The sequence below is a fragment of the Miniopterus schreibersii genome (genome assembly GCF_964146895.1).
Source record: "Miniopterus schreibersii genome assembly, chromosome: 15".
Taxonomy (NCBI): Eukaryota; Metazoa; Chordata; class Mammalia; order Chiroptera; family Miniopteridae; genus Miniopterus; species Miniopterus schreibersii.
Genome location: NC_138115.1, coordinates 2,630,576 through 2,655,271, shown reverse-complemented (window position 1 = coordinate 2,655,271; position 24,696 = coordinate 2,630,576). Strand labels below are relative to the sequence as shown.

The window sequence follows — 24,696 nt, the reverse complement described above, 5'->3', positions numbered from 1 at the left end:
TTGTAAGCAAAGCGACCCACACTGGTTAGCGTGGCTCGTCCCAACACGGCTCCACCAAGGCCAGCCTTCCAGGCCAGACCGTCCATCCCGCGATTACGAGATTTTCGGGGGTGCTGCCTGTTTCCTTGTGCTGTGAGAGGCGGTGGCATTTACTAAGAGTGACGGCAGCTGCAAAATAAAAGAGGAAAATCGGAAACAACCCTTCCCACCTCCGATGTCACCCTGGGGGTGAATCTGCATTGCTCCTAGAGTGTCTATTTTTTTCTGTCATTCACTCTCTTTCTGGCAGGACTTCGCTCTGGGGGAGAGGACCTTCATGTGTACAGTGCAGCATGTGGGACCTTTTTGAAAAAGACCAAAACGGAATGTTTTCTGACTTTAGAGAAAACATGGTGATGTCTGAAGAAAAATGGAATGAGTGACAGAAAACTACAAACAAGAAATGACATTCAGCTTTGTATAATAAAAACACCTATAAACATTCATCACAAGGTACAGAAAACATTAAGCCTCCAAGAGGCCGTGGGCCCAAGTGGAGGCCTGAGGTCAGAACTTAAAATGGTATAGTAGAAGCAAGAAAAAAAAGCAATACATTAAAAAGTTTGGGATAATTATTTTTAACCCCCTCCCCCCAATACACACACAAAGGCCTTCCCCATCCCAACTGGAAGCAAAAAAAAAAAATAAAAAAAAAATAAAAAATAAAAATGGAGTAAAGGCAGTGATAATCAACATGCAGTACTGTGCAAATAGGTCGTCCACGGAACCCTTAGATTCTGGGCAGAGGCTGGTCTGCAGCGTAGGTGCACATGCTCAGTTGGGTGTCCTCAGGGTCCAACGTGGGCAGGACTGCAGTTCAAAGTCTGCTGCTAAAAGTGAATCAGTTTAGCAAATTTACAACAGATGTTGCCTGTTAAGAGAGGAAAATCCCAAGTACCAAACAAGTCCATCCAATGCACAGAGTACAAATTCCTTTTTTCAACAAAAAGTAGAAAAATCAAAAATACTCCCAAATGGGATTCTTGATGGCACTAAGAGTTAACACATCTCAGAGCTGTCGAAATGCAGTGACACTCCTCCAGACTGTACAACAAACGGAGAGCAAGCTCACTGCTAACTTCTGACATGTTTTGTTTTGTTTTGTTTTTCCCCCAATCTTCCTTCTTGGGTTCGGCCTGCCCAGACGTTCATTCCATGTCCTCGTTTACCGGTTCGTCTTCGTAATCTCTGTCGTGGTCAAAGTCTGGGCTGTGGTTGGCCGTGGTCACCAAGGACAGAGGCCCTTCAGCTTCCTCTGGGTCGAGGGGCTCTTCTTTGACGTGCACGGGGTGCCTGGAAACACAAGAGAAGGCTCATTGAGAGAACTTCCTAGCCTGACGCAATTTAGCAGGTTTGGGCAACACAGGAGCGCACTCTAGGACAACACTGTCCAACACTGTCCAACACAGCAGCCGCTAGCCACATGTGGCCATTAAATTAAAACTTAATACCATTTAAAATTCAGTCTCTCAGTTGCACTGGCCAGATTTCAGCTGTTCAAGGGCCACATGTGGCTAAGGCCACCATACTGGACAGAACAGAGCAGATACTCCATCATCACAGAAGGTTGCCCCACACGGTGGCTCTAGAAGGGCTGGTCCCGGGACAGAGGGCGCTCCCCTCAGCCGTGTTTCTCACACCTCCGTGTGCACTCCCATCACTTGAGGGTCTGGTGAAAATGCGGAGCGTGACCCGGCCTGAGCCTCTGCACCTCCCACGCGCTCCCAGGCGATGCTGGCCCGAGGACCACACTGTGATACAGGACAAGAGGCACCGCATGGCATCCTGGGTGGATGAACACAGATCTTCAAATCACTGGGTGAACCAGGGATCTGTGGCCGGCGGTGGCTTGTGGGACCGTGGAGTGCGGAGGCTGGGTGAGCGCGGCTTGCTGTGTGTTCTGCTTTGCTAGTTAATATGCGGAACCTGTGAAAAAACCCTCCCGAGACCGACCCCAAGCGAGGGCCTATCATTAATCAACTTCAAGCAAACACAGCAAAGAGACACCATGATACATGCTTGAAACTCCAAATTAATGCATATTTTTACAAACTGTCAATAAGGCAAGAAAAGCCCTGCCAGGAAACACAAACGGAGAGGAAAAGGCTCCCTCCACACAACAGTCTGATAAGAGGAGCAGAGCCCGTCAGGATAATAACGCTGTCAGCTGTAAACACGGCGGAGCACGCGGCCGGCTGGTGGCGGCCACCAGGCCCGGCCTGTGAGGAGCCCGCCAACCGCCTCATTATGGGCTGAGCGGGGTTCAGCTGGAGGGGCCCACGGGGATCACAGGACACCACTCTGATAAAAACTGAGAAGTGTTGTTCGTAAATCATATTTACAACCAAGCCTTTGCAAATACAAATTACTTTCTGTTACAGGGCTTTGATATGTAAAAGAACCATCGAGTTACGCGGCCGTCGCTGGGACAGGCTGCAGGAGGATGCGCTGACTGACTGACGTTATCAAGTATTAGTAACAAGATGTGTTACTGGGGACAGCTGGCTTCCTAAGAGACTGGTGCTGTGCGCAGACCCCGAAAGCCACCTGCGCCATTTGAAAACAAACAGGAGTGCTGCGGACTGCCCCTGGCTTTGCGAACCTTCGGGGAAGCAAACGAGTCCAAGCTGAGCAGGAGAAAGAGCTTTCTTAAAATCGTGCCCATGTTCTTAAAAATCATTTGCAAAGTAAAATATACCAAAGTTGTCTAATAGCACACTTCACTCGGTGTGGTCCATCTGCTGTGTTTTTGACGGCCCTACTTGTCTGTGTCTCTACAGTGAGACCCAGGCTGGCTACATAATTTGCAGAGCTCTACACAAAGTGAATCTGTGGTTCAAAATTCAGTAAGAATATCAAGCTGAGAAGAGCTCTAAGCCTGGCGTCCTGCACGACTGCTTATATGATGTGCCTGTAAAGCCACCCCTGGCAGGACCCCCTGTATTCTCCTGGGAAGAATTAGGACTACCTATTATTATTCCTTAAAAAAAGTCACCCACAAACCCTAATTAGAGGAGGTGTTTTGTTTTTGCCTATCTTCTCCATTTGGGGTCATATTTTTATATCCTGTAAACACAGCAGGAATACAACTGTTTGTTCTGCCAGCTTTACAGTTATGATTTTTACAGCTACGCGAGACACCGTTAACGCGATGACACGTTAGCGCCTCGATGCTCCGCATTTGTGGTTGTCTTTTTTCTCCCCCCTCTTCTGCTCTTTGCACAATACAGTGACAACTTTTATCCATTAATCTTTCTACTTCTGTTGATTTATCTCTTCAGGACAAATTTCTAAGAATGAAATTGTCAGAGCAAAGGCCAAAACATCTTCATGGTTCTCATAATTTACTGTGATACTAACTTCCAAAGGGGCTGTAGCAATTTAGGCTCAGTCTCACCAGCACCAAGTGTTTCTTTTTAAAAACATTTTGTTCTTTAGCAGGTATAATAAGGTAAGTTCGAGTTACCTTAAATTGTGTTTCTTGAGTTACTGACAACAGTGTACATTTCTTCATGTTTGCTTCATATTTTCACTACTGAGAACTGTTAATTCATAAATTACCACCTGCTCCGCTAGTGACATGGCTGTGACTAACTGGGTAGGAACGTGGCTGTGTTGGACTTTGCTACAGACTGAAGTTCAAATGCAGTTTCCTCGATCAACATTTTCCCAGTTTTATTTTTCTTAACTATCAGATTTATTAATCTTTTCAGGTTTATAAATATGAATTTGATGATGTTGAGATGATACAAGGCTATGGGCTGGAGGGAGTGGGAGGACCTAGTAGAAATTGAACAGTCATCATGAAGTTCTTGCTTTAGTTTTAGACTTTGAAAAATATTTTGCTGGGCAAAATTTAAATAAATAAAAATCATGTAGCTATAAGCCCACCAACAGTTCATATTAGAGAGTATTTCAATCCCAGTGCCAGTGCAGGTGGGTCTCTGATGAGACCTGACGGCACACGAGACATGAAACCAGCTTCCTGAGGCTTCTGACACAGCGCAGCAGTGCAGGCCGGCAGCGGGAGAGAACAGGCCTCCGTGCGGGACACGCTTTGGGGCAGAGCGTGCGCGCACATCCACGGGCCTCCCAGGAACCGCAGCTGCGGCACACGCCTCTTCTCTTGCAGATCAACACCCCCCCACACCCGCCCCATCTTTCTCTCCAAACTCCTACTTCCCAAAGGGCTACCAGTGAGTAACTGTAAAACCACACATTTCCCCTCTTACATCGACTAATTCCTCTGTTTAGATATTCTGGGAACACAGAGTTTTTAACTAAAGCTGACGGGTGTTTAAAGGCATTGGGATCCAAGGGTGTGTGCACAGCCTGGAGTATTTTGCTTTGTAGCTCCTTTAGCTCCTATCGGGATAAAAGTATAATGCCCCAAAGCCATAATTATGTGACTGCTTTCTAGAGTTTCCAAAGAGAAACAAAAGGTAATGGTATTTGAGTGTCACAGAAAGAGACAGAAGGAAGAGTTGTTTCAACACCAGACAGCGGGGCCACAGTGCGAACCAAGCCCGTCCAGCCTCGCTGTGAGGTTTACAGCTTGATTTACTCCCATGCACCAGGATGGCTGAGACACAGCCTGCACCGCAGCAGGGTAATGCACGCTGGACATGCACGGGACTGTGTCATTACAGAGTTCGCTTAATGGAAATATGGGGTCAAAAAGAGTAACTGTCCGTGACACTGATAGCAGGCACAGGGAATGTGCTGTTGACATATGATTATATTCAGCAAACAGTGTGAACCTGTGAGATCTGAGCAAAAAATCATGCATTTTATTGTCTTTATGTAGGGTTTCTTTTTTTTTTAAGCAGCTGAAACCTTCATTTTGTTAAAAATTATGCTGGCTGCTGTAAAATATGGTTTCTGATAATACATGGGTTAATTCAAAGTTGTTAAACAAATTAACTTTATAGTGACTCTATCTTATACGGCAAAATTAACGTCACTCTAAAATGTTGCCTAAGGTTTTTATCCAAATATCTTTTTTTTCTTTCTTTTTTAAGTGACCCTTTATATTAAATAATAGGAATATACATCAACTAGACCTTGGGAGTCCATAGGATTATGAGAAATAGTACCCTTCCATTCAATAACTTCAGATATTTTTTGCTCTAATGGGTATTTCTTGAAGTAGCTTATAGAGCAATTTACATTTGCTCTGAACCTCTTTAATATCTGAGTGAACACTCCTGTCGTGACAACGATGTGAAGGTGAAGACGTGTGATAGCAGCAGGGTCCGAAACACCAAGGGTGCTTTGGAAGCATGACCTATGGGAGTATCTCTCAGGGTTAATGCAGAGTAAATGCTAAGAGAGTATTCATATAAACTAAAAATCACTTGTATTTTTAAAAATCCTTTTCAAATCACTTTGGGCATATATTCAAATGCTAAATAATCAAATGTCAAATTCCCCCCTAACCCACCAACTACTCTGGCAGACAGCATTTCTTCTGTTGTTAGATGCCAGTTCATTCTGTTCCTAATTGCTACCGGTCACATTTTCCATTCCTATTGCTCAAATAATCTTAAAACAAGATGCTGATCAGTAATTCAGAAAGCCTGTGTAGACAAGCAGCTTACCCTAAGAGCTGACAGTGTGCAAACACTGAGCTAGTTTATTCCCTAAAGTGGGCATAGTTTTGCAGACAGTTGCTAAAAGGCAGACTCAACCTATAGCACCCCCCCAAATCCAATCATACAGGAGAGCAGGGTTTCTGTTCTCTTTTGACCCTTTCCTGAGAGGGCAGGCGTTGTCTGAGTCCTACCTGCCCCTCCTAGGGCACACCCGCGGGGGACTGCAGTCTTTCCGGTGGTTGCCGGTCCTGGGGCCGTTCACAGTCAGCATGGACAACCACTGCCCCCACCTCTTTCAGACACGTGTGTGCTCGTTACACTGCTGTCTGTTGCGAGAACGCTCCTCTTAATTTTCCTTTTGATACGTTAAGAGCTTTCGGCCCATCAAGCTGCCTTTCACCTGTGCCGCAGCGCGTGTGCTTTGTACGCAGCGTCAGTGAGCGCGCCCTGGCAGGTGCACGAGCGCCCTTTTCCTCCCTGCGAAGGCAGCACGCCCGGGAGTTGAACAAACCAGACCGTTCCAGGGTGAGGCACACTAACTTCAGTAGGACAAGGTAGGGTGGCTCCAGCGTCGGCCTGCGAGCCAGGCGGAGGGCAGAAGGGCACACCCCGCGACACCCCTTTACTGCTGTGCACACTCGTGGGGCTGCTTGAAGCAGGCCGCTTTCCTGGGAAATTAGAAAGTGTGCTACCCGAGCCAAAGGCTTCCAGAAGCACTGGGTTCTAGGAAACCAGAAATTATAGGAAAGGTGTAAAAAGTGGCCTCAGAGAGGCTGTGCGCACATAAGCGGGGAGACTGAACCCGAACACGGAGGTCTTCGGGGGGACAGTACTCACACGGCCTGCACCGGGGACCTGCCAGGGCTGCTGTCGCTCTCGGTGCTGTTGGGATGCTCCACCGCCCCGTTCAGCTCTTCCCGCACGGCGCTGGCGAGGCTGCCCAGGGTGGGGTTGCCCATGGAAGCCGTAGTGTACAGAGGTATACTGTTCTCAGCCATCGAAGCCTGCCGTCAAGCGAGAGAACATGGGTTAGGAGGCGGGGTGTGCAGAGAGGGGAGCTGTTAATCATGGGTGTAGTAAGTATTCTTCAGCTTAAGTTCATTGTAGTGTGGTTGGCAAATTCAAGTTCCTAGTGACAAGGATTTTGCTTTAAAAGTTAAGACTTATGACACATGTCCCAAGCTTAGTTTCAAAGAGCTACCTGGAGGTGGGGGGGGATTAAGCGCCCCTGGGGAGTGGCAATTAGACCAAGATTCAGCCCCGTGGGTAGAGCCCCGTGGGTAGAGTCACATGGTTCAGACAAGGCGATCTAATAGGAGGTTTACAGCTGATGCCCTTTTTCAAGAGCAACTGAATATTTTCAGATCACAGGGAAACGTAATGGAATTTTCATTTCTTTATCCACTTTGATGACTCCAGTATTGGATATTAGAGATTTGATCACATTATTCTGGCTGCACAGCTCAAACTTATGAGAACTTCCATAAACATTTACTTCGTAGATCCTATAGAAGAGGAAGAGATTATAGAATTGGAATCAATTTTTACCTTCCCCCATCATTTCCGTTTTAATGATTTTTGAATCTGCTTAGTGTAGTTTGAGATAACTGGTTGAAGGTAACACCACACAATCTTTCAGACTCAGACCAGACCAATCACCTACAATTTTAGGACTGAAAATAAATAAATAAAAAATCTCCGCCAAAAGGAAGCTCTAAATCGTATTTCTTTTGGGTACTTAAGCAGATCCATATTGAAGGTAACAAAGTCAGTCCAAACGAGTGTCAGCAAAAAAGTATGGAAATGAAAAAAAAAAAAAAAATCCCAACTCCTGAGGGGAACCTGTTCACTTGCTATCAGGCTGTGTTTAAATGCAATGGCCACCGAGTCTGAAATCAGAAATACGCAAATAGACCCCTGGACTAGAGTCCCCGTGCTGTTTCATTTGGGTAGTGATTATGACCCCAGTGACTTCTCATTTTATTAAAGAGGACTTTCAGAAACTGGCAGTGGCAATTAGACCAAGATTTATCCAACTGTCCTCTTACAGGCAGCGCTATGCCTGGCTCTCCATTCTGACGTGGAGGAAGTACAACCAAAGACCATCTGGCATGTGACTTCAACTGGCCAGTCATGCGGGGTCCAAGCTATTCTAGAAACCCTGCTCTAGAGAGAAAGTAAGAGCCCAAATGAAGAGAGGCAGGTGCAAAACCAGCTGCAGGGAGCCAGCCTGAGTACCATAGGCTCACTCACTGTACAAACCCCAAACTCAGAAACGCCATTTGGATTCAAGCCCCATGTTAGGAGAACCGTACACACCTAACCCAGCCCTGGCCAACGGGATATGTCCAAGCCAGGCCCTCTGCAAGCCCACAGCTTTTCCTTCCCTCCACTTTGAAACTTACAGTAACTACCTTAATTTAACAAGTAGGGTTTTTATTTCCAAATGTGGTGAACTCATTTTGATGATCAGCAAATCTGAACATTCCCCACTCTACTACAATTTGTCAAGTAATTTGCATCTAGTACTTTTTCTTGTAAATGTAATAATGCATTTTTTATTTTTTTGGCAGAGCATAAAGCAGGAAGAGTTGCCAGGCTTGTGTGCATGTGCGTGCGCGTCTGAGTGCAAACCACAGCTGGATCAGCCCCTTTGCTGCCACTGTTCCAGTGTTCGAGGCCCATGGCGGCCAGGCGGCCGGGCGTGAGAGCTCTGCCAGGACGACCACCTGAGGCTCTCCTTCTGGGATGCACCATAGCATCGGCTCTCACCAGACCATCTCACCGTCGCATAGTCCGAAAGTGGGGCTGAAAGTGGGGCCATCTCTAGCTTGGTATTTTAGCAGCTTCTTACGTAAAAATAAAATTGAAATGTAGATGAGAATATGCTCTTTGGGGTGCGGTGGTCGCCCAATGGACAGGGCACCCTTCCTGGGCCACCTGTCCTCCTTGGCTCTCCAAGCGTTCTAGTTGAGGCCGCTTCCGCCTGCGACTGGATCACAGAACACGGGCAGAGGCCCCACAGCCACAGGGTGAAAGGCGCCCAAAAGGCGAGCAGTGACACCGACCCTTGGTTCTCAAACAAGAAAGAGGTAAGTGAGAACCAGCCTCATCCCTTTAAAAAACGGACCAGCGGCTGCAAAAGGGCCCCCAGTGCCTGACACACCACAGGGCCGCTTGAACATTCTTTGTTGAGTGAGTGATCAAAGCCACCTATCCAAGGTTAGAAAAATTCTCACCAACTGCTTCTGCCCAAACAAGTGGTTCCTTTTGTAGTTGATGTCACCTCAGGAACAGCTGGGCTACAATTTTTATAATGGACTTAACTGTATAAATGGTCCCGGGCACAGTGTGTGGTTTCACACCAAACCGGCACCTCTGCCAAAACCACGAAGGCGCTTCAGCAGCAGAGCTGAGCCCGCGAGCGCCGCGGCTCCTGGGCCCCCGGGGACCGGCGTCTATGAATAGACAGCTCTACGGTTACCCTTAGTTACTTCACGGTCTCAGAGGCACTGCAGTCTGTCCCACGTCCAATGCTGTATTTCTGCAGTGGATTCGGCTGTCCTATTTTATACACTGTACATCACGCATTATGTTACACTAGTAATCTTTTTAAGATGTTGTTCCACTATTATTTTTACTTGTTTTGAAAAATGGAAAAGAGCAATAATGGAGGAAGGCCTGCTGGAGAGTCTTTATTTAATCTGCACAGTGGCGAGTTTTCTCAGGAGACCGTCCACTGACCATGGGTGCGAACAGAGCGAGGAGAGGGGAGGACGCCCTCAACACGGCACCGCACCACCTGATCTACCTCACTTCACTGCGGACGCAAAGTGTTCTGGAAAAACTGCAGCGCATTTGGGGCTGTCACCGAAGACGGGGACGGTGCAGAGGGTGCCAAAGCAGGCGTCTTAAAGATGAACCGTGCGCGGCTCTGTAATGACAGGGCATTCTAATTGAAATTAGTTACACAGTTAAGGGAACCCAGAGGATGGAAGATCGCTGCTTTTTTTTTTTTCCTTTCCGCCTCATGAATGTAAAATGTGCTTGTAATCTTAATACTATTCCAGATAGAGCAGAGCAGTCTTTAAATTCACACTTCACAAGACTCCAGGGAAAATAAGTCACTAATGAACGGTATTTACAGTGGCAGCATCTGAGCGTGCTTTCATTTGCTTTTCTAAAGTTACTGTGTAAACTACAAGTAATTAAAAGAAATGCAGAGAGCACTTCCTCCTAGTAAATTTGGTTCAGGCTAAGAATAAATAAATATAATTACTGAAAAGCTAAGTTCAGTGGATTTGCCTCAGCACTGAAACCGTGTAAAACGCGTGCCATCCATCCTTGGGAGCCCGAAGCCTCTGCCGAGGACCTGGGAAGACGGTTTTGCAGCAGGAGGAGTAGGTGCTCAAGGAACACTATCTAGTGAGTAGTAAAGCCAGGGCGCCCAGCAGCACCTCCTCTTTAACCCGCCCGCTCCCACAGGGCCGGTGTCTCGGCCGTTCTTTCGTCGTCATCCATAAAGAGCCTCTCTAAGACCTTTGCTTCTCTATCCCTGCCACCCCTCGTGAAGTACGAGTATCTGTTCATGTCCTGGGGCCTTCTGCAGGGGCACGAGGCATGGTAATAGCTAAGTACCAACTTTAGGGTCATACAGCCCCCATCAAGGATGCATGCTGGAGGGGTCTGCAGTGGTCTTAGGCTATACGTGTCAGTTCTGTCTACAGAATACGGAATCTAATAGTTACCAAGATCCCTTGGCCTGTGGCCTGGAACAATCTAGGCAGGGTCAGATTCAAGCAGGACCGCTGGCCACAGGGACAGCCTACTTGTGAACTGCTGAAGGGACCTGGGTCCCACCCAGGTACTCGAGTGAGGTGGCACTGCGGTCTTCTCGTGGACTTACAAAATGACTCTACTGCTTGGTAACTGGGGGCCCGGTAAAGAAAAGGCATGGAGATGCTGGCGCTGCCCTGGTAACTCGTATTTGGGTGGTGATCACCCTCCTGCTCAGCACCAGGGTCCTCGCCCCAGCACCGCCGGTGAGGGCCCGTGCCTCATCTGTCAGCAGGAAGCAAACACCCTGCGTGCTCGCTGCGGACTCTGAGCAATCTGCTGGAAGCCTGGAGTTTTCTTTAAAAACCTCTATCATTTAAACAGAACAGTTTACTATTACACAGCAAACCAAACCTCGACACCCCCTCCCGCCCCAGACAAAAGAAAAGATGCTAAAATAGACTTTAAAAGAAGAAGAAATGAAAAGCCCTGCTTTCTCTTTAAAGCCTGAACAATGGAAGGCCACGTGGCGCGGCGGCCTATCATCCCGCACATTAATAGCTGTGCTACAGTAATTACACTTGTGGTATTTTTGCCTCAAGTGAAATTCTGAAATAAGAGGATGGAAATTATGATACCGCTGATAAATATTAATAAGTGAACTTTTAATTTTTTTGCCACAATATTCAAAATGCTAAGCATCCTGCTAATGCTGAAGCAGCCGATGTGTTTGCCTCCAGGGAGGACGATGCTTTGTGCACTTAAGAAAAAAGTTTAACGGAATTAAAATTTAATATCTAATTAGAGTGAGGCTAATATATTTTGAAATGAGCGGGGGAGACACGTGCCTCTGCCGCATACTCGGGATGGCCATCAATCTTACCTGCAAAGCTGCATTGAGAGGTGTGCAGTAGGCGTGGCTGCTCTGCATGTTTTTAATGAGGGAAGGGTTACTGCACAGGAAAAAGAAAAAATTCAAAGTTAAATGCAATCAACTCCCGAGTTCCTAGCTAAGTTTTGTTCAAGCTTACTGGCATCCTTCCAAATCAGAACTATCCCCCGCTATCGAAACTAAAGACAACTAAGGTTTCCTCCATATCTCCTGGCTTCACTGGGCTGGGCTGGGTGAGCTCCTCTGGGAATACAGATTTTGCTGCTCAAGGAAGCTGGGTGTAAAAGTCTGGGCTTAAGTAATGGGCACTCCCACCAGTGATGAATTTTTGTATCACTAAGTACTGGCCTCTCCGCCAGTTTCTAACAGCTGCCCCAGCTCCAGCAGGACAGCAGCAGCAGCAGCCCGCCGGGGTGCGGGGGCCGGGGCCGGGGTGCGGGGTGCGGGGGCCGGGGCGGGGGTGCGGGGGTGCGGGGGTGCGGAGGCCGGGGCGGGGGTGCGGGGGTGCGGGGGTGCGGGGGCCGGGGGCCGGGGCGGGGGTGCGGGGGCCGGGGGCCGGGGCGGGGGTGCGGGGGCCGGGGGCCGGGGCGGGGGTGCGGGGGCCGGGGGCCGGGGCGGGGGTGCGGGGGCCGGGGTGCCGGGGGCCGGGGTGCCGGGGGCCGGGGGCCGGGGTGCGGGGCCGGGGCGGGGGTGCGGGGGCCGGGGTGCGGGGGCCGGGGCCGGGGTGCGGGGGTGCGGGGGTGCGGAGGCCGGGGCGGGGGTGCGGGGGTGCGGGGGTGCGGGGGTGCGGGGGCCGGGGCGGGGGTGCGGGGGCCGGGGCGGGGGTGCGGGGGCCGGGGGCCGGGGCGGGGGTGCGGGGGCCGGGGCGGGGGTGCGGGGGCCGGGGGCCGGGGTGCGGGGGCCGGGGTGCGGGGGCCGGGGCCGGGGTGCGGGTGCGGGGGCCGGGGTGCGGGGGCCGGGGGCGGGCTGCGGTGCTGCCCGGGAGCCAGCTAGTGGAACCTTGGCCCTTAAGGCCCCTCCGCGGTTTGAGCTGTAGCGCTACCCGGGAGAGACGGCAAGGTGGCTCTTAGGGAACATCTCCAAGGCATGTTTTCACCAAAGGGAAATGGAGAGAAGGAGATGCCAGGAGGGCCACTGCTAAGGCAGGCGGGAGGCGGGCTGAAGTTTTTCTTTCACAGCCAAATCTGGGAAGGTATGAGAGCTTGACGCTGCGTCCAGGAACTGAAGACAAGAGGCTGTTTTAAGAAAATCTCTACCCCAGTAAGAGTGAAAATGCTAAGTAATCGCGGGAAGGAGTGGCTTCCAGTAGGAAGCACCTCCCTCGACCAGGGGCCTCTAAAGGAAGGGGAGGCCTGATACCCATTTCTTTCCTAAGCTTGATGCATTTTAATCAAACATTTTGCTAAATTTATATCATCCTACCGAGTAAGCAAAAATAAGAAATTTACCCGAGTAAGTGCACATGTTAACTCTAAATAAAAGTTTCCTTTTTACTTGGAGGGATTATGAGTCACACAGAAGGATCTAGCTATTGGGCCCTGCAGGCTGCTGCATCGCAAGGTCACCAGCATTTGTATCAACGGCGTCAAAAAGGCACTGTCACGGCCCCGGCGTCCCCGGCAGAAGCGAGGGCGCGTGCGGACCACTCGACCCGCCCGGGCGCGCTGCTCGCAGGTGCAAAGCCACATGGGATGACAACCATGCAAAGCCAGAGCAACAGCAGAAAACAAGAAACAGAAGCAAGTTAAAGGCTCTTACTGTGCGACAAGCTCGTCAAAGTTTTCATCGGGGCAGTATTTGCGAGGACGGCCTCGTTGAAAATGTCGGCCACGTCTAAACTCTTCATCCTCAACTGTCCAAAAGGACCCACACTCATCCTCTACTCTGATCAAGCACTTACGCAGTGAGAGGCGGGTGCCAACGCACCCTGGGGTGGGAGCAGCGGCAAAGGAGATGCAGTGGCAACAAAGGGAGGCGGGGTTGGGGGTGGAACAGACGCCAATACAGGGAACAGGAGAAAGAAAATAAAACGCGATAAGCATAGCGAATGGTCGGTGAGGTTAACAGGCGTCGCCACCTAACACTAGAGCGGGGCATGCGACAGAGACCGGCAGGCGGGGCGGGGCTGGCGGGCACACGACAGGAGGGATGAAATGCTTTTCTGCACCCCTGGGCCCGGCGGCGGAAACCAGCTCCCTGGTCCGAACGCCGGTGGCGGCCGCGGGCCGGGCGGCGGGCGGGGCGCACGTACCCGCTGATCTTCTGCGGCCTGCGCTTCTGGAACTCCACTTCGTCCACCGTCCACACGGCCCCCTTCACGTTCTCCACGCGCACAAAGCACTTGTGGAGGCTAAGATTGTGGCGCACTGCGTTCTGGGCGGGTGAGAGAGGACATTCACGGTTTCTGTGGGTCGGGGCTCCAGGGTCATCTCAGCCCGACGGCGCGTTAGTCACCCCCCCCGCTGCAGCCCCCCACGGCCTTCTCGTGGTCCGAGCGCCTTTTCCAAAGGCAAAGACAAAAACCCAAACTGTAAGCTAGCCACGTGGGCGCTGTGGTCCAGTCTTTGGTCACAGCAACTGGGAGAAAACGTTTAATGTGCCTATAGGCCCAAAATAGATTGCACAGTAAAAATCAGAATATATTGTTCACGTGACTTCAAAATAAGGAAGTAAGAACGGCATAAAACTGCCTCTTTCGAACTCACTACCCACAGAAAAATCAGTTTGTGTCTGTTTTTTGTAAAAGACAAAGACTCAAGTTACTGTTACATACATTTTGTTCTTGTTCTTTTTGTTAAAGTTTTGGCTTTAAAACCTATGGGTTTTCTCAGATTTATTAAGCAGCAGCCTACACTGGACTTCGCCGTGGGGAGTGTCGCCTCCTGCAGCTGACAGGAGCGGGGGCTGAGATGACGCCCAGTGGACCAGCATCCGTCACCAGGCTGGTCTGACCTTCTGGGAGCTACACAGAAACTGGCCCTTACTGTGGGCAAGGACCTTAATTAACTGAGAAAATGCCAAAGGAACACAGGAGTAGAATAATTCTCAATGGGAAAATGATGATATTCCAGCATTAATGGTTCCTACAGACATGTTTCTTCCTTATGGTTTAAAAAAGTCATTTCCATCCATTCCTAAGTGGAGACCCTTGACACCTACAGTGTAATCTACCAGGAAGAAGGGTCTCAACTGAGGGTGAAGAGCTTTTAACATCTCCTCTCTCCTGTGGCTGTCGGGGAATCCACAGCCCTGGCTGGGTGCGTAACAAGCGTGGCTTTATTTCTTTAGTCTTCCTGTTTGAACTTATTCATCTAGACTCAGAATTAGACATGAGGGCGTTACAAAGAGGCCCATGTCATTTACTCAGAACTTTCTTTTTATGGGGAACATGTAGGTGACAAGCGGGCATGCATCCAAACTCACACGGCCTGCCCGCAGCCCTGGACTCAACTCCAGGATCGCTGCTATTGCTCAAACACTGTGCGCCCCTCTCCTCTACCACCTGCAATGCCTCCTCTCTAAATTATCCTTCGAACGACAGGTCTTAATACTTTGAGAGATGTTTCAATTTCTGAATAATCACCGTGGGAGACTCTGATATGGAATGTTTAGAAGACAATGAGACTAGTTTTATTACATGGCCTGATGAACTTGCTCACAAGGAGCAACCACAGGACAAATTCTTGAGGAGCTTTTGAGCAACGTCAGCATAACAGGTAGGTTCAAGGCACTCAGGGACTGTGAAAGGACCCCCGATTCATGAACGGGGTTGACAGCCTTGCATCAAAACAAACCAAAAATCTCTGAAAAATGTTTGGCATGTTATAACTGTACTTGATAAGACAACCTCTTTTGCATATAAATTGTAGTCTGCTCTCTAAATAAACCCATTTTTTTTATAGTGTACACAGGTATAGTTGAGGATGCTAGGCGTCTGCTGTTCTCTCCTACAACAACACTGAGGAGATTGAAATAAGAAAATAAACAAACTCAAATTTCCTTAAAAAACAAACAGGCAGAGCGTGTACACATACAGGGGGCACCAGGGGGAAGAAGTTAACATTGCTCCTCACCCCAATCACCTGTCTGGGTTTATGGGTTTAAAGTAAGTAGCAAAATGTACAGAGCTGAGCAGCTCTAAAGAAGCCACTTCTGAATGGGGCTCCAGATCTGTCCAGACGGCAGAGCCATAAAAGCAAAGGCCTAAAAGTCAAACCTTGAGCTTCATTTTTAAAGATGTTGCACATCTAAGCAAAAGCAACTAGAAATCAAGTTTCCCCCAAAGCTGAGTAAGCTCTTTTCAGCCATCACTTTAACTGGGTACTTCATCTTTTGTCCAAGACCATAATACAAATAAGGACACGTAGAGAAAATTACGCGCACTGATGAGTCATTAAGTACTTCATCTAGGATTATTTACATCAATGTCACTTTTCCCTGTAGTTTGCAAAAATGAAAAAGTTAAATCTAAAGACCTGAGCTTAAATATCATATTCACGACTGATCACTGTTTTTAAATGTGAATATTTGTTATTTATAAAAGGTAATTTGAAGAAAACGTCTGTTTCATGCTACGCTTCCTAAATTTAGAAAAGCATTCATAGCTAAACTCTCTTTGTATGTTACCTCCCAAGGCAGGTGGAGGAAGAGGGTAGAGTTCTGAGCAAGTTCCCTCCAGCGCCCATGTGTCTTAATGGGAGTAATAAAGGCGGGACTTAATAAAGGTGGGCCACAACAGATATCCACAGCTCTGCAAGCCAGGTGAATTAATCCTATGGTTACATTCATTTTCTTATAATGCTAATTTACCAAGAACGTAACAGGAAATAGGATTTCTGCTTTTTTGTGTGTTTTTCTCTCATATAAAATTAAGAGAGTAGCAAGGAAGACATTTATTTCAAGCAAAGCAAATTTTCCTTGCACCCCATAATTAATCCCTGTTGTATTTAAAACAATATGTCAAAGTATCCTAAAACAGTTCCATTTTAAATGTATCTAAATGTTTTGGAATTTAGGGATTATAAGAATTCTAGGTAGCAAAAATGCAAAAAAACCCCCAACACAACAACAACCCACAACAACCATATTGTACCTGCCCTTTTCTATAGCAAAAATATTAGAAACCAAGAAACTGAAAGTGGGAAAGTCTGAAATTTTGTGAGGGCTTAATCTAACACAATTGAGTTAATACTAAGGGAATCTATGAACCAACTGCTGAACTGAAAATGAGGTACATCATGTGACTTCATGCTTGTTTGGGGGTATCCATCCATATGGACCTATGGAGTCTGACCTGTTTTAAAGCTACTTTGCTTCTCCAGAGACTCTATGACTCTCTAATGGATAGTCTCTTGACTTAAAAAAACAAAAAAATTAATAATATATTGTGTTCTCCTGTAATAACTCCCATATATAATGCTAGTACTTGGATTGCAAAGCCTCCTTCACTACCTGGGTTAAGGAGATTTTATTCAACCAATGAAAGTTATGTCAAGTTTGTCTGATCATTACTCCAGGTTCCTAATGGCATTAAAAAAAGTTATCTCTGCATCTCTGCAAATATTGGCGGTGGCTAAAGACCTAAAAGCATGAGGTTTGTATAAGTAATAGGACAACCTCAAAATGCGGGCAGCAGTGTCACCTGCTCCTCCCTGCATATTCCAACCAGAAGGAGAGGCTTTTATGGGCTGGTCCATTCAGACCTCTGATGCAAGGTAACAGGAGTCTTCCGTCCCAGTGTTTTAGCCACAATGGAACTATTTTCTCAATCAAATGTGCCTATAAATTAGACTCTTTCAGTGGATCAACTGTAACTTATAACAACTGCATTTTTTTCAACAACAAAATCTTCTATAAGTGGAAGATCCAAGACTTAAACAGGGTGCAAGAAGGCTTACCTTCCACGTGGCCGCATTCCGTCGGAAGTAAGCAAACATTCGTGTGAACCAGTTATAGATTTCATTTAGTGTTAGCTGCTTTTCTGGAGATTCGAGAATGGCCTGTGAAGCCAAAGTAACAGAAAAAGATAATTTATGACCAAATCGGCAGAATCGTCATTATACAGGTTCTTGAAAATGTAAAATAACCGTGATTCAGAGCTAAATCCTAAGAAAGGCCCTTTCACAAAATGATCTAAGATTAATGGTTGTATTTAACAGTTCAATAGCAAAATTCAAAATGAAGTTATGTAATTGTTTTGAGTTTTTATTTCTGTTTCCGTACAGAAATATTAATTTATTAGTCATTCATAAAGCAGAATCAAAGAGAAATGCAAAACATTTCACTAGCTGATTAAAGCTCAGTAATTATTTAGAGCTCAGATTAATTCTGGGATCAGAGATTACTGCAGCTTGTGATAATTGACTTGCCATCTTTAAACAGGCTCATTTTCACTGTTGTGTGAAATGAATTTCCTAATAATCACATCGTATTGTAATACTTAATCAAAAGCAATTATGTTATATATTGCAGTTTTAAAAAACCTTATAGACAAGGTTTTAGCATGCCTGCATACTAAACGGTTTTAAATCTACTTCATCAATATAATATATCCATGTACACGCACACCTTTTGATGTAATTTCATATACTGTGTTACTTACTTACCTGCCTAATTAAAGATGCATATGTAAATGGTGGTCTAACTTCTGCGTTCTTATAAAACTCTTGGTTCTGCGCAATATCTGCTAAATAAGAATCATTGTCCTGTTAATTATCACTTTTAAAAAGAGGCTGCTTTACAAGAATTGCATACTGCAGTTCTGCATGAGGCAAAAGCAGAGTACCTACCTGAAGAAATGGGCACGTTGTACTTGTCTGAGTACCGCCTGCGGATGGGTCCCACCGTGTGCATGCTGGTGGTGGTGATGACGGAGGGGCCTTGGGTGACGGGCGTGATGGGGGCGGTGGGGGTGGTTGGAGTATGAGGTAAGCTCTGTGGAGAAGCCTCTGACGCAGACTTGGAGAGTGTGACGCTTGACACCAGGTTCAGCTGCGAGGAAAAGAACACTTCTTAGAAGACCTTCAGAAAACCAGGGCAACTAGGAAAGCATCTAAAATCCAGCAGGAATAATACAGGCGATGCTGCTTGGCTAGTTTTATTTCTCCAAGTAAATATTTCTAAGGAACTGAAACGTGAGGTGAGTTCCCATGTAAACACAATACACTTAGTTGTTAGCTGGGATACGCTGGTGTGGGCCTGAGTCTCCAACAGAACTTTCTGCCATGTGCTAGCCCATGTAAGGAACTGCTTCTACTTACTTTTTAATAACAAACTTTTATTGAAGTTTAATGAATTTCATGAAATAGCCAAGTGTAACCAGTGGCACAGGGGCAGGCTGCTAACATTCCCAACGAAGCGTCCGGGATGGAGCTACCGCGAGTGCGCTTGGCCCGTGACTAAATTAAAACGAGCTCCACTGATCCAGGCGCCGTCATCTGGTGCTATCAGCCAGCAGAGGCGAGTCTCTGAAAGCTTTATGCGTAATCTTCACTACTCTATCAAATATAGGATTGGAATCTATTTGTTTAATAAGAATATGGCGTATGAGAGAGGGAACTGTAAAATTTCTGTTGATTTTTTTTTCCCCTTCAAGGTTCAAATGCTCACTAATATAGTCCTGGAGTAATCTATTCATCAAGTAAGAAAATGAACAGTATTCATTTGAAGTAACGTAGAGGAAAATCAATAGTTCTGTTTTGATTCTTTCTTTGTCTCTATCAATCTAACGTTCACCTTGAAGTGCTTCTCTTATTAAAACTGGACAAACAAGCTAAACCCCCTACCCTCCTTTTCCAAAATTTGTTGTTACCCAGAAATATTCAGTCTGGCTGCGCTGAAGAACCTGATCACTTTCAACATATTTATTACAGTTTACACAGATACGTACTAACTCAGATACGTACTAACTCAGATACGTACCAACTCAGATACGTACAGTTGGCCCAAATCCAAGAAACTCCAGCAGAGGAGGCTTACTTGGTAACATTTTCTCAAACCATATTTCAAATCACTTAACAAAATAAGTCTGTTTCACCAACACAACAGTCCCAGGACAAGGCATTATTTGTGGAAGGTATTCAAAATGAGATTCCTCTGAGATCACAATCAAAGGACTTACTGAAAGAAGGGTTTCCATTTTCTGGGGCAACTCGCCCTTGCTCACACTCTAGAAACGCAAGAGGCCATGAGAAACCTCTGTCTAACATGTTTGGGGCAATTCCATAAAAAGGCAGTAAGTCTGAAGAAAAGAAAGATCAAATGTCGCCGGGAAAATATTAATGGGAACTGTCAACGGTGCTGGGGGCTGGAGGCTGGGCTGCAGCTTTCCCTGTGCTTTCTTTTTTGTCCCGTTTCCTAGACGTGCCCGCTTGGCCAGGAGAAGACCCCCCGCACCCCCCCCAGCCCGTGCCCTGGAGGGGCGAGCTACGGAGAGGGGCCGCGCTGACACCCCCAGCAAGCGGGGTAGATGCTACGAGGTGCTTTCTCATGGCTGCTGGGAACCTGACTTCTTGACACACATCTGCAAACAGGGTGGCAGCCTTGGGGGAGCGGGAGGGAAGGCGGGATCAGGTCGTCTCTGCCTGGCCCTCCATTCATCCGACCGCGTGCGGAAACCATGTACAAGCCTCAGCCAATCAGAGGGTCAGGGAATCGGTGCGTGAAAGGCCGAAGCTGAGACGCAGAGCTCGTAAGAAGTGAGAGGCGGCCACGCCTCAGACCACCGGCACACTCTAAAGTCACAGGCCCCTGTGCAGAAACCACGCGGTAAACTACCTGCCACTGGCCGTCTTCATTAATTCTCATACCTCACTAATACTGGAGATGTTATTACTCATATTCTACAGGTAAGCAAACTGAGGCTCACGAGAGATTAAATAACTTGCTCCAATTCACAACCTGGACCCGAGGTCAAACACGCACTGGTCATTTAATGAGAAAAGAAACGCTAACCAGTTTCATTTTTCTGTGGGCTCGTTTTGGGAAAGGATTCAGTGAATAGTTTTATCCCTGCTTCTAAATGACATTCAGTAACTGCTACTGAGCAAACAGGAGACATTTGGAATTGAACCGACAGAAGCAGAAACCGAGCATGTGGCTGCTGCCCCCGAGGAGCTTCCCATCGGACGGGGGCTGGGCTCACAGGACACCACGCCCGCCCACCACACAACTCAGACTGCCTAGGCTCCTCGGCTTGTCTTTCCAGTTTACAAACATCACCCTAAACACCATGACTTTCTTAAAAATGCAATGAAATTTTGAGAGAAACACAACATCCTTAAAAACATGTGCATGCTCCTTCCCAGTTTTGTGGAAAAGGTCACCAAGCCTACTGTGGGCTCTAGTCTGATTGTCCAAACCCAGAACTCATGTGGACACTCAGGAAGCGAAGCCCACCTTTGGGTGCTCACATGCAAGTGTAACAGACAAGTCACACGGGGCAGCACCCTAAAATGGAAAGAATCTGACTCCTGTACTTTCACAAAGGTCTCAACACTTGGACTGTTTCTACCAAAAAAGAGCAGTGAAAAATTAAAATCCCTTCAAGTTAGCACAATCCACAAAGAAAAAAACACTAGCATTTTGGGGAGGCTTTTGAACATCAGTAGCAAGTGGAAATAGACACCTCACCAGAAGAGAGCGGAGAGGGGCTTTCCAGGCGTGACAGATGACACCTCGACCCACACCCACTGCCGGCTCCCTAACAAGCCACAGAGGAAGCAGCCAATCTCCGCTAATTACCAGATAAAAATGTATTGTAAGGACTCTAATTAGGAGACGCGGATGGAGGTGATCTAATGATTAAATGCTGCATGAGAGTGACCCCACCATCAATGTGCAGTGGAGCAGGATGCCACTGGAATATTTTGTTGAAACAGTGATTTTATTTCGAGGAGGGGAGGCAGTAATATTTGTAATGATGGCTACGAGGTAAACTAATTAAAAGACAGTCCTGGAGGAAGAGTGTGGCTGAGAGCAGCTGTGGCCATTCCAACACCAAGTGCCAAGTCTCAATGGAGGGACTGCAGTCAAGTGGAAAATTGCTGCCTGACCTCTACCCTTGCTATTAATTTGCAGGAAAACTAATGACACATATACATATTCCCACAAAATTGTTCTAATTGCTAATTTGCCAAAAGAGCCCAGATTCCAAATCAAACATGACTGTGGCCTGCGAGGGAGGAGAACAGAAAGCTGTGAGCTCCAGACGGAGGGGCTCTGCCTCGAGAGATCACTGAAGGCTGAACCAACAAGTTAATGAAATGTCAACCTTGTCAACTGCAATAGAAGTTCCCTAACTTTGAGACTTTTCTTTGATGATCACATGCTTGTCTTGAGGAGACGCCACCTTGGGGAGGACAGTCACGAGGGACAGATAAGAGGAGCAAGGGGAAGGGTTCACAACAGGCTCTGCGCTCAAACCTGCTCCTCTAATTAGGGTCTGTCTGAACACAGTGGACCAAAAAAATTAATTACAGACTCAGAACAGAAGAGCAAATCGGGAACGGTATGGGTTTTGCTATAATCTTATAATATTCATCCTAGTTGTAAACTATTAAATCTTAATATAATCATCGATTTGAAATGAAAGCATATACGCTTCGCATTTCTGACTGTAGCTAAGGTTTCAAAGGACGATTTTTTTCTGGGGCATGGAGCAGGAAGGGATAGGACTGGGAGGGTCTCTCTTCCTATTTTTCTTATTGTGTTCATTTTCTATTTAAAAAGAAGTTGCTATGTTTAGAAAAGTTAGTAACGCTGATATTTTTCTACATGGCAAGGTTCCATCATGTGATGACTTGGGCAAAGATAATCTGTTTGAAACTTTGGCCAAAAGTTAAATTCTTATGTCCCTTAAAGTCGCTGTAGGGTTTTGTCTTTACGTTTCTGCGTGCTCTCGGCTGTCGTGGCAGGGCTGTCCCGGGACCTCCCCCAGCCCGCTGCCGGAGCCATCCGTCTCAGCGACCTAATATTCTGCTCAGCCCTTTTGCAGAAAGTCAATCTTTACTTTTTAAACAGTAACCTCGTCTCTCTTTTAAAGATGATGAGTCATTCGTATTTTTAAAAAATAAACAAGCCTCTGAAACCCGGACAGAAACAGACTTGTCGTCAAGTATTCCCATAAGAACTCATCTGTGTTTTTGTTTATGCTCTTGTCTCACATGAGAACAGATTCTGAGAACAAAAGACAAACCTGAAACCGAATCACCAAGGGACCTAGCTGCTTAGCGGGGGCTCTCAGGCTCCCAGAACTGGTTCTTTCTGCTGTTGGTTTTACCGGCCTCAGCTGGGTCAAGTCCTGCTTTAACTGCAAGGAGTCTCTCGACATGAACCACTCGAGTTCCTTCCGAGGGGCCTTTCTGAGGCTGAAGGTGCCTTCCCAGGCTGGGGGGGGCTAGGACATGGTGGCAGCCGCCTGGCCCTGGTACTTGTGTGCTACAGCCGGGGCTGGTGGGGCTGGTGTCGCTGACTGGAGCAGAGGAGGGACTCAATGAGAAAGAGTGCATAAAAATAGCTGTGTGTATCTGCTTGAGGCTGTCCCTCTCTGACCGCCTAACAGTCTGCACACAGCCAGGCTGCAGTGGCCCACAGGGTCGGCTGTTTCTTTAAGAGCTAAAAGAGCTGTGTTTTTATAGCGGCTAAAACTATTTCAAAACAGTCCCGTCTGCTATGGTTAGAGGAAAAGATAAGGTGTAAAAAGGAAAATCCAATACCGCGTTTCACTTCCAATATCCCAGTCCCTCTAAGTGTCTTATACATATCGTAAGGGGGGACACAGCACCTGCACTGTGACCTGCCCACCAAGCTTCTCCAGGACCGGGCCGCTCTCAGGGTGGGTGGCAGGAGCGCCCTCAAGCAATGTACCCAGTATTATAAAGTATGATTTACAGTATGTTCCTGACATAATGAAAGTGAAGGCTCTTTAAAATACCCTTAACAACTTCATCAAGTTGTAACACAGACACGTCTTTTCGTTGCTGTTACTGCTCCGTCCCTCCCAGGAAACAGCTCAGCTAATTCTCCGTGGAGTTTGCATGGAGACATCATGGTGGGTGTTTACTCTGACAGTACTACTGAGTTTGGAACAAAACTCAATCATACTCATCATGATAGTTTACTATTGTCTAATTTTTCACTTTTGCTTCTCTTAACATGGAAAAGAGAAGAATCTTTTAAGACTCAAAATGCAACACTTGGCTATTCTAAACACAAGTCAGGAGAGGCTTCCCATGGCACGCGTTCAGCCGCTAGGGACACGCGCCTGCTCTGGGAAACCCACACCCCTTCCACCGGGGCCTAGTTTAATACCAGGAAAAGCATGCAGCGCTTACTCTGGCTGACACCGGCCATTCCTTACCTTCCTGCACACTGCTGCTCATTCCATACCTTCCTGAGAGACACACAGACCCACGTACCCACTCTCAGCCCAAGGAGAGTTGTGAAGCCGACTTCTTTCCACACCTTCTTGTTCATCCAGGTTTCATCTTAGAAGCTGCCTTGCCCAGAAGTCCTCCTGGACCCCAGCAAAACAGCTCAGTGTTCTGCTCGCACGTGGCATGGCTCATGCTGCGAGCCTGCGAGTAAGAGAGCGTGCATGTGCGTATTTACTTGTCAGTTTGTCCCACAAGCCTCCATACGCCTCAGAGGCAGGGAGGCCTGCAGCTCACTTTACTATGCAGCATGCCCAGTAACTATTTGTTGACGCAATAGCTTGATTTTAAATGCAACCTGCAGTCTGAGTCCTGGGTATAATTTTTTCGACTTGATTTTACAGCAAGCAGGAAGAGATGCTACTGAAGGGGTCCAAGGAATAGGAAGACTGTGAACTCATATTCCAGTTCACCCATACACGTCCGAGTGTGGGTGAGCTTGGACCCACTTCTAAAAACCTGGGGTCTGTCCCAAGATGAGCATATCCTCTAGCGGAATGTGAACACGAGTTCCACAGAGGCATCCAGAAGACGCCATCTATGGGCTGACGGAATGGAGTGGGGGCTGGCTGGAAGACTGGGTACAACAACTGACACTTACCACCCAAATGGCATTTAGTGAAAAGCAACAGTTATAGCATTCTATCACTTAGTAACTAAGAATTAAAAATAAACACGAAGTTCCTTTTAAACAGAAATGGAAAGAAAACTCATAAACTTACTGGCCAGGCTGTAACGTGAAAGTCCCCATCTACGGTTAGATTTGACCCCCAGTGGTCGCTTACATCAAATCAAAGGTACTAGAAGAATATACATTTGAACACACATGTGTATTCCATTATTTAAGGTGAAATAAATTAATTACAGGCAAAAGGGAAGGACTGGTAACTGTGTGTCACCAAAGTGGAAAGGACCAAGGGTTTGCTATGTTCATCTGCTTTTTTCTTTTACCATTTTTGGGGTC

The 24,696-nt window shown here is 47.2% G+C and overlaps 1 protein-coding gene across 11 annotated transcripts in view; it reads right to left on the bottom strand.

The window, feature by feature from the left end:
- Nucleotides 1–443: 443 nt before the first annotated feature.
- FOXP1 (forkhead box P1) overlaps nt 444–24,696 on the bottom strand; it is a 540,979-nt gene continuing 516,726 nt past the window's right edge. For 9 of the 11 annotated variants that reach the window (XM_081159208.1, XM_081159205.1, XM_081159214.1 and 6 more), the window contains 7 exons: nt 18,090–18,291; nt 17,907–17,986; nt 17,199–17,300; nt 13,553–13,674; nt 11,293–11,362; nt 6,471–6,637; nt 444–1,332 (listed from right to left, as the gene is read on the bottom strand). In XM_081159208.1, the coding sequence (XP_081015334.1) occupies nt 1,188–1,332; nt 6,471–6,637; nt 11,293–11,362; nt 13,553–13,674; nt 17,199–17,300; nt 17,907–17,986; nt 18,090–18,291 (888 nt within the window). In that variant the 3' untranslated portion in view covers nt 444–1,187. The remainder of the gene's footprint in view (nt 1,333–6,470; nt 6,638–11,292; nt 11,363–13,552; nt 13,675–17,198; nt 17,301–17,906; nt 17,987–18,089; nt 18,292–24,696) is intronic. The other 2 variants (XM_081159215.1, XM_081159206.1) reach the window with 1 other exon arrangement.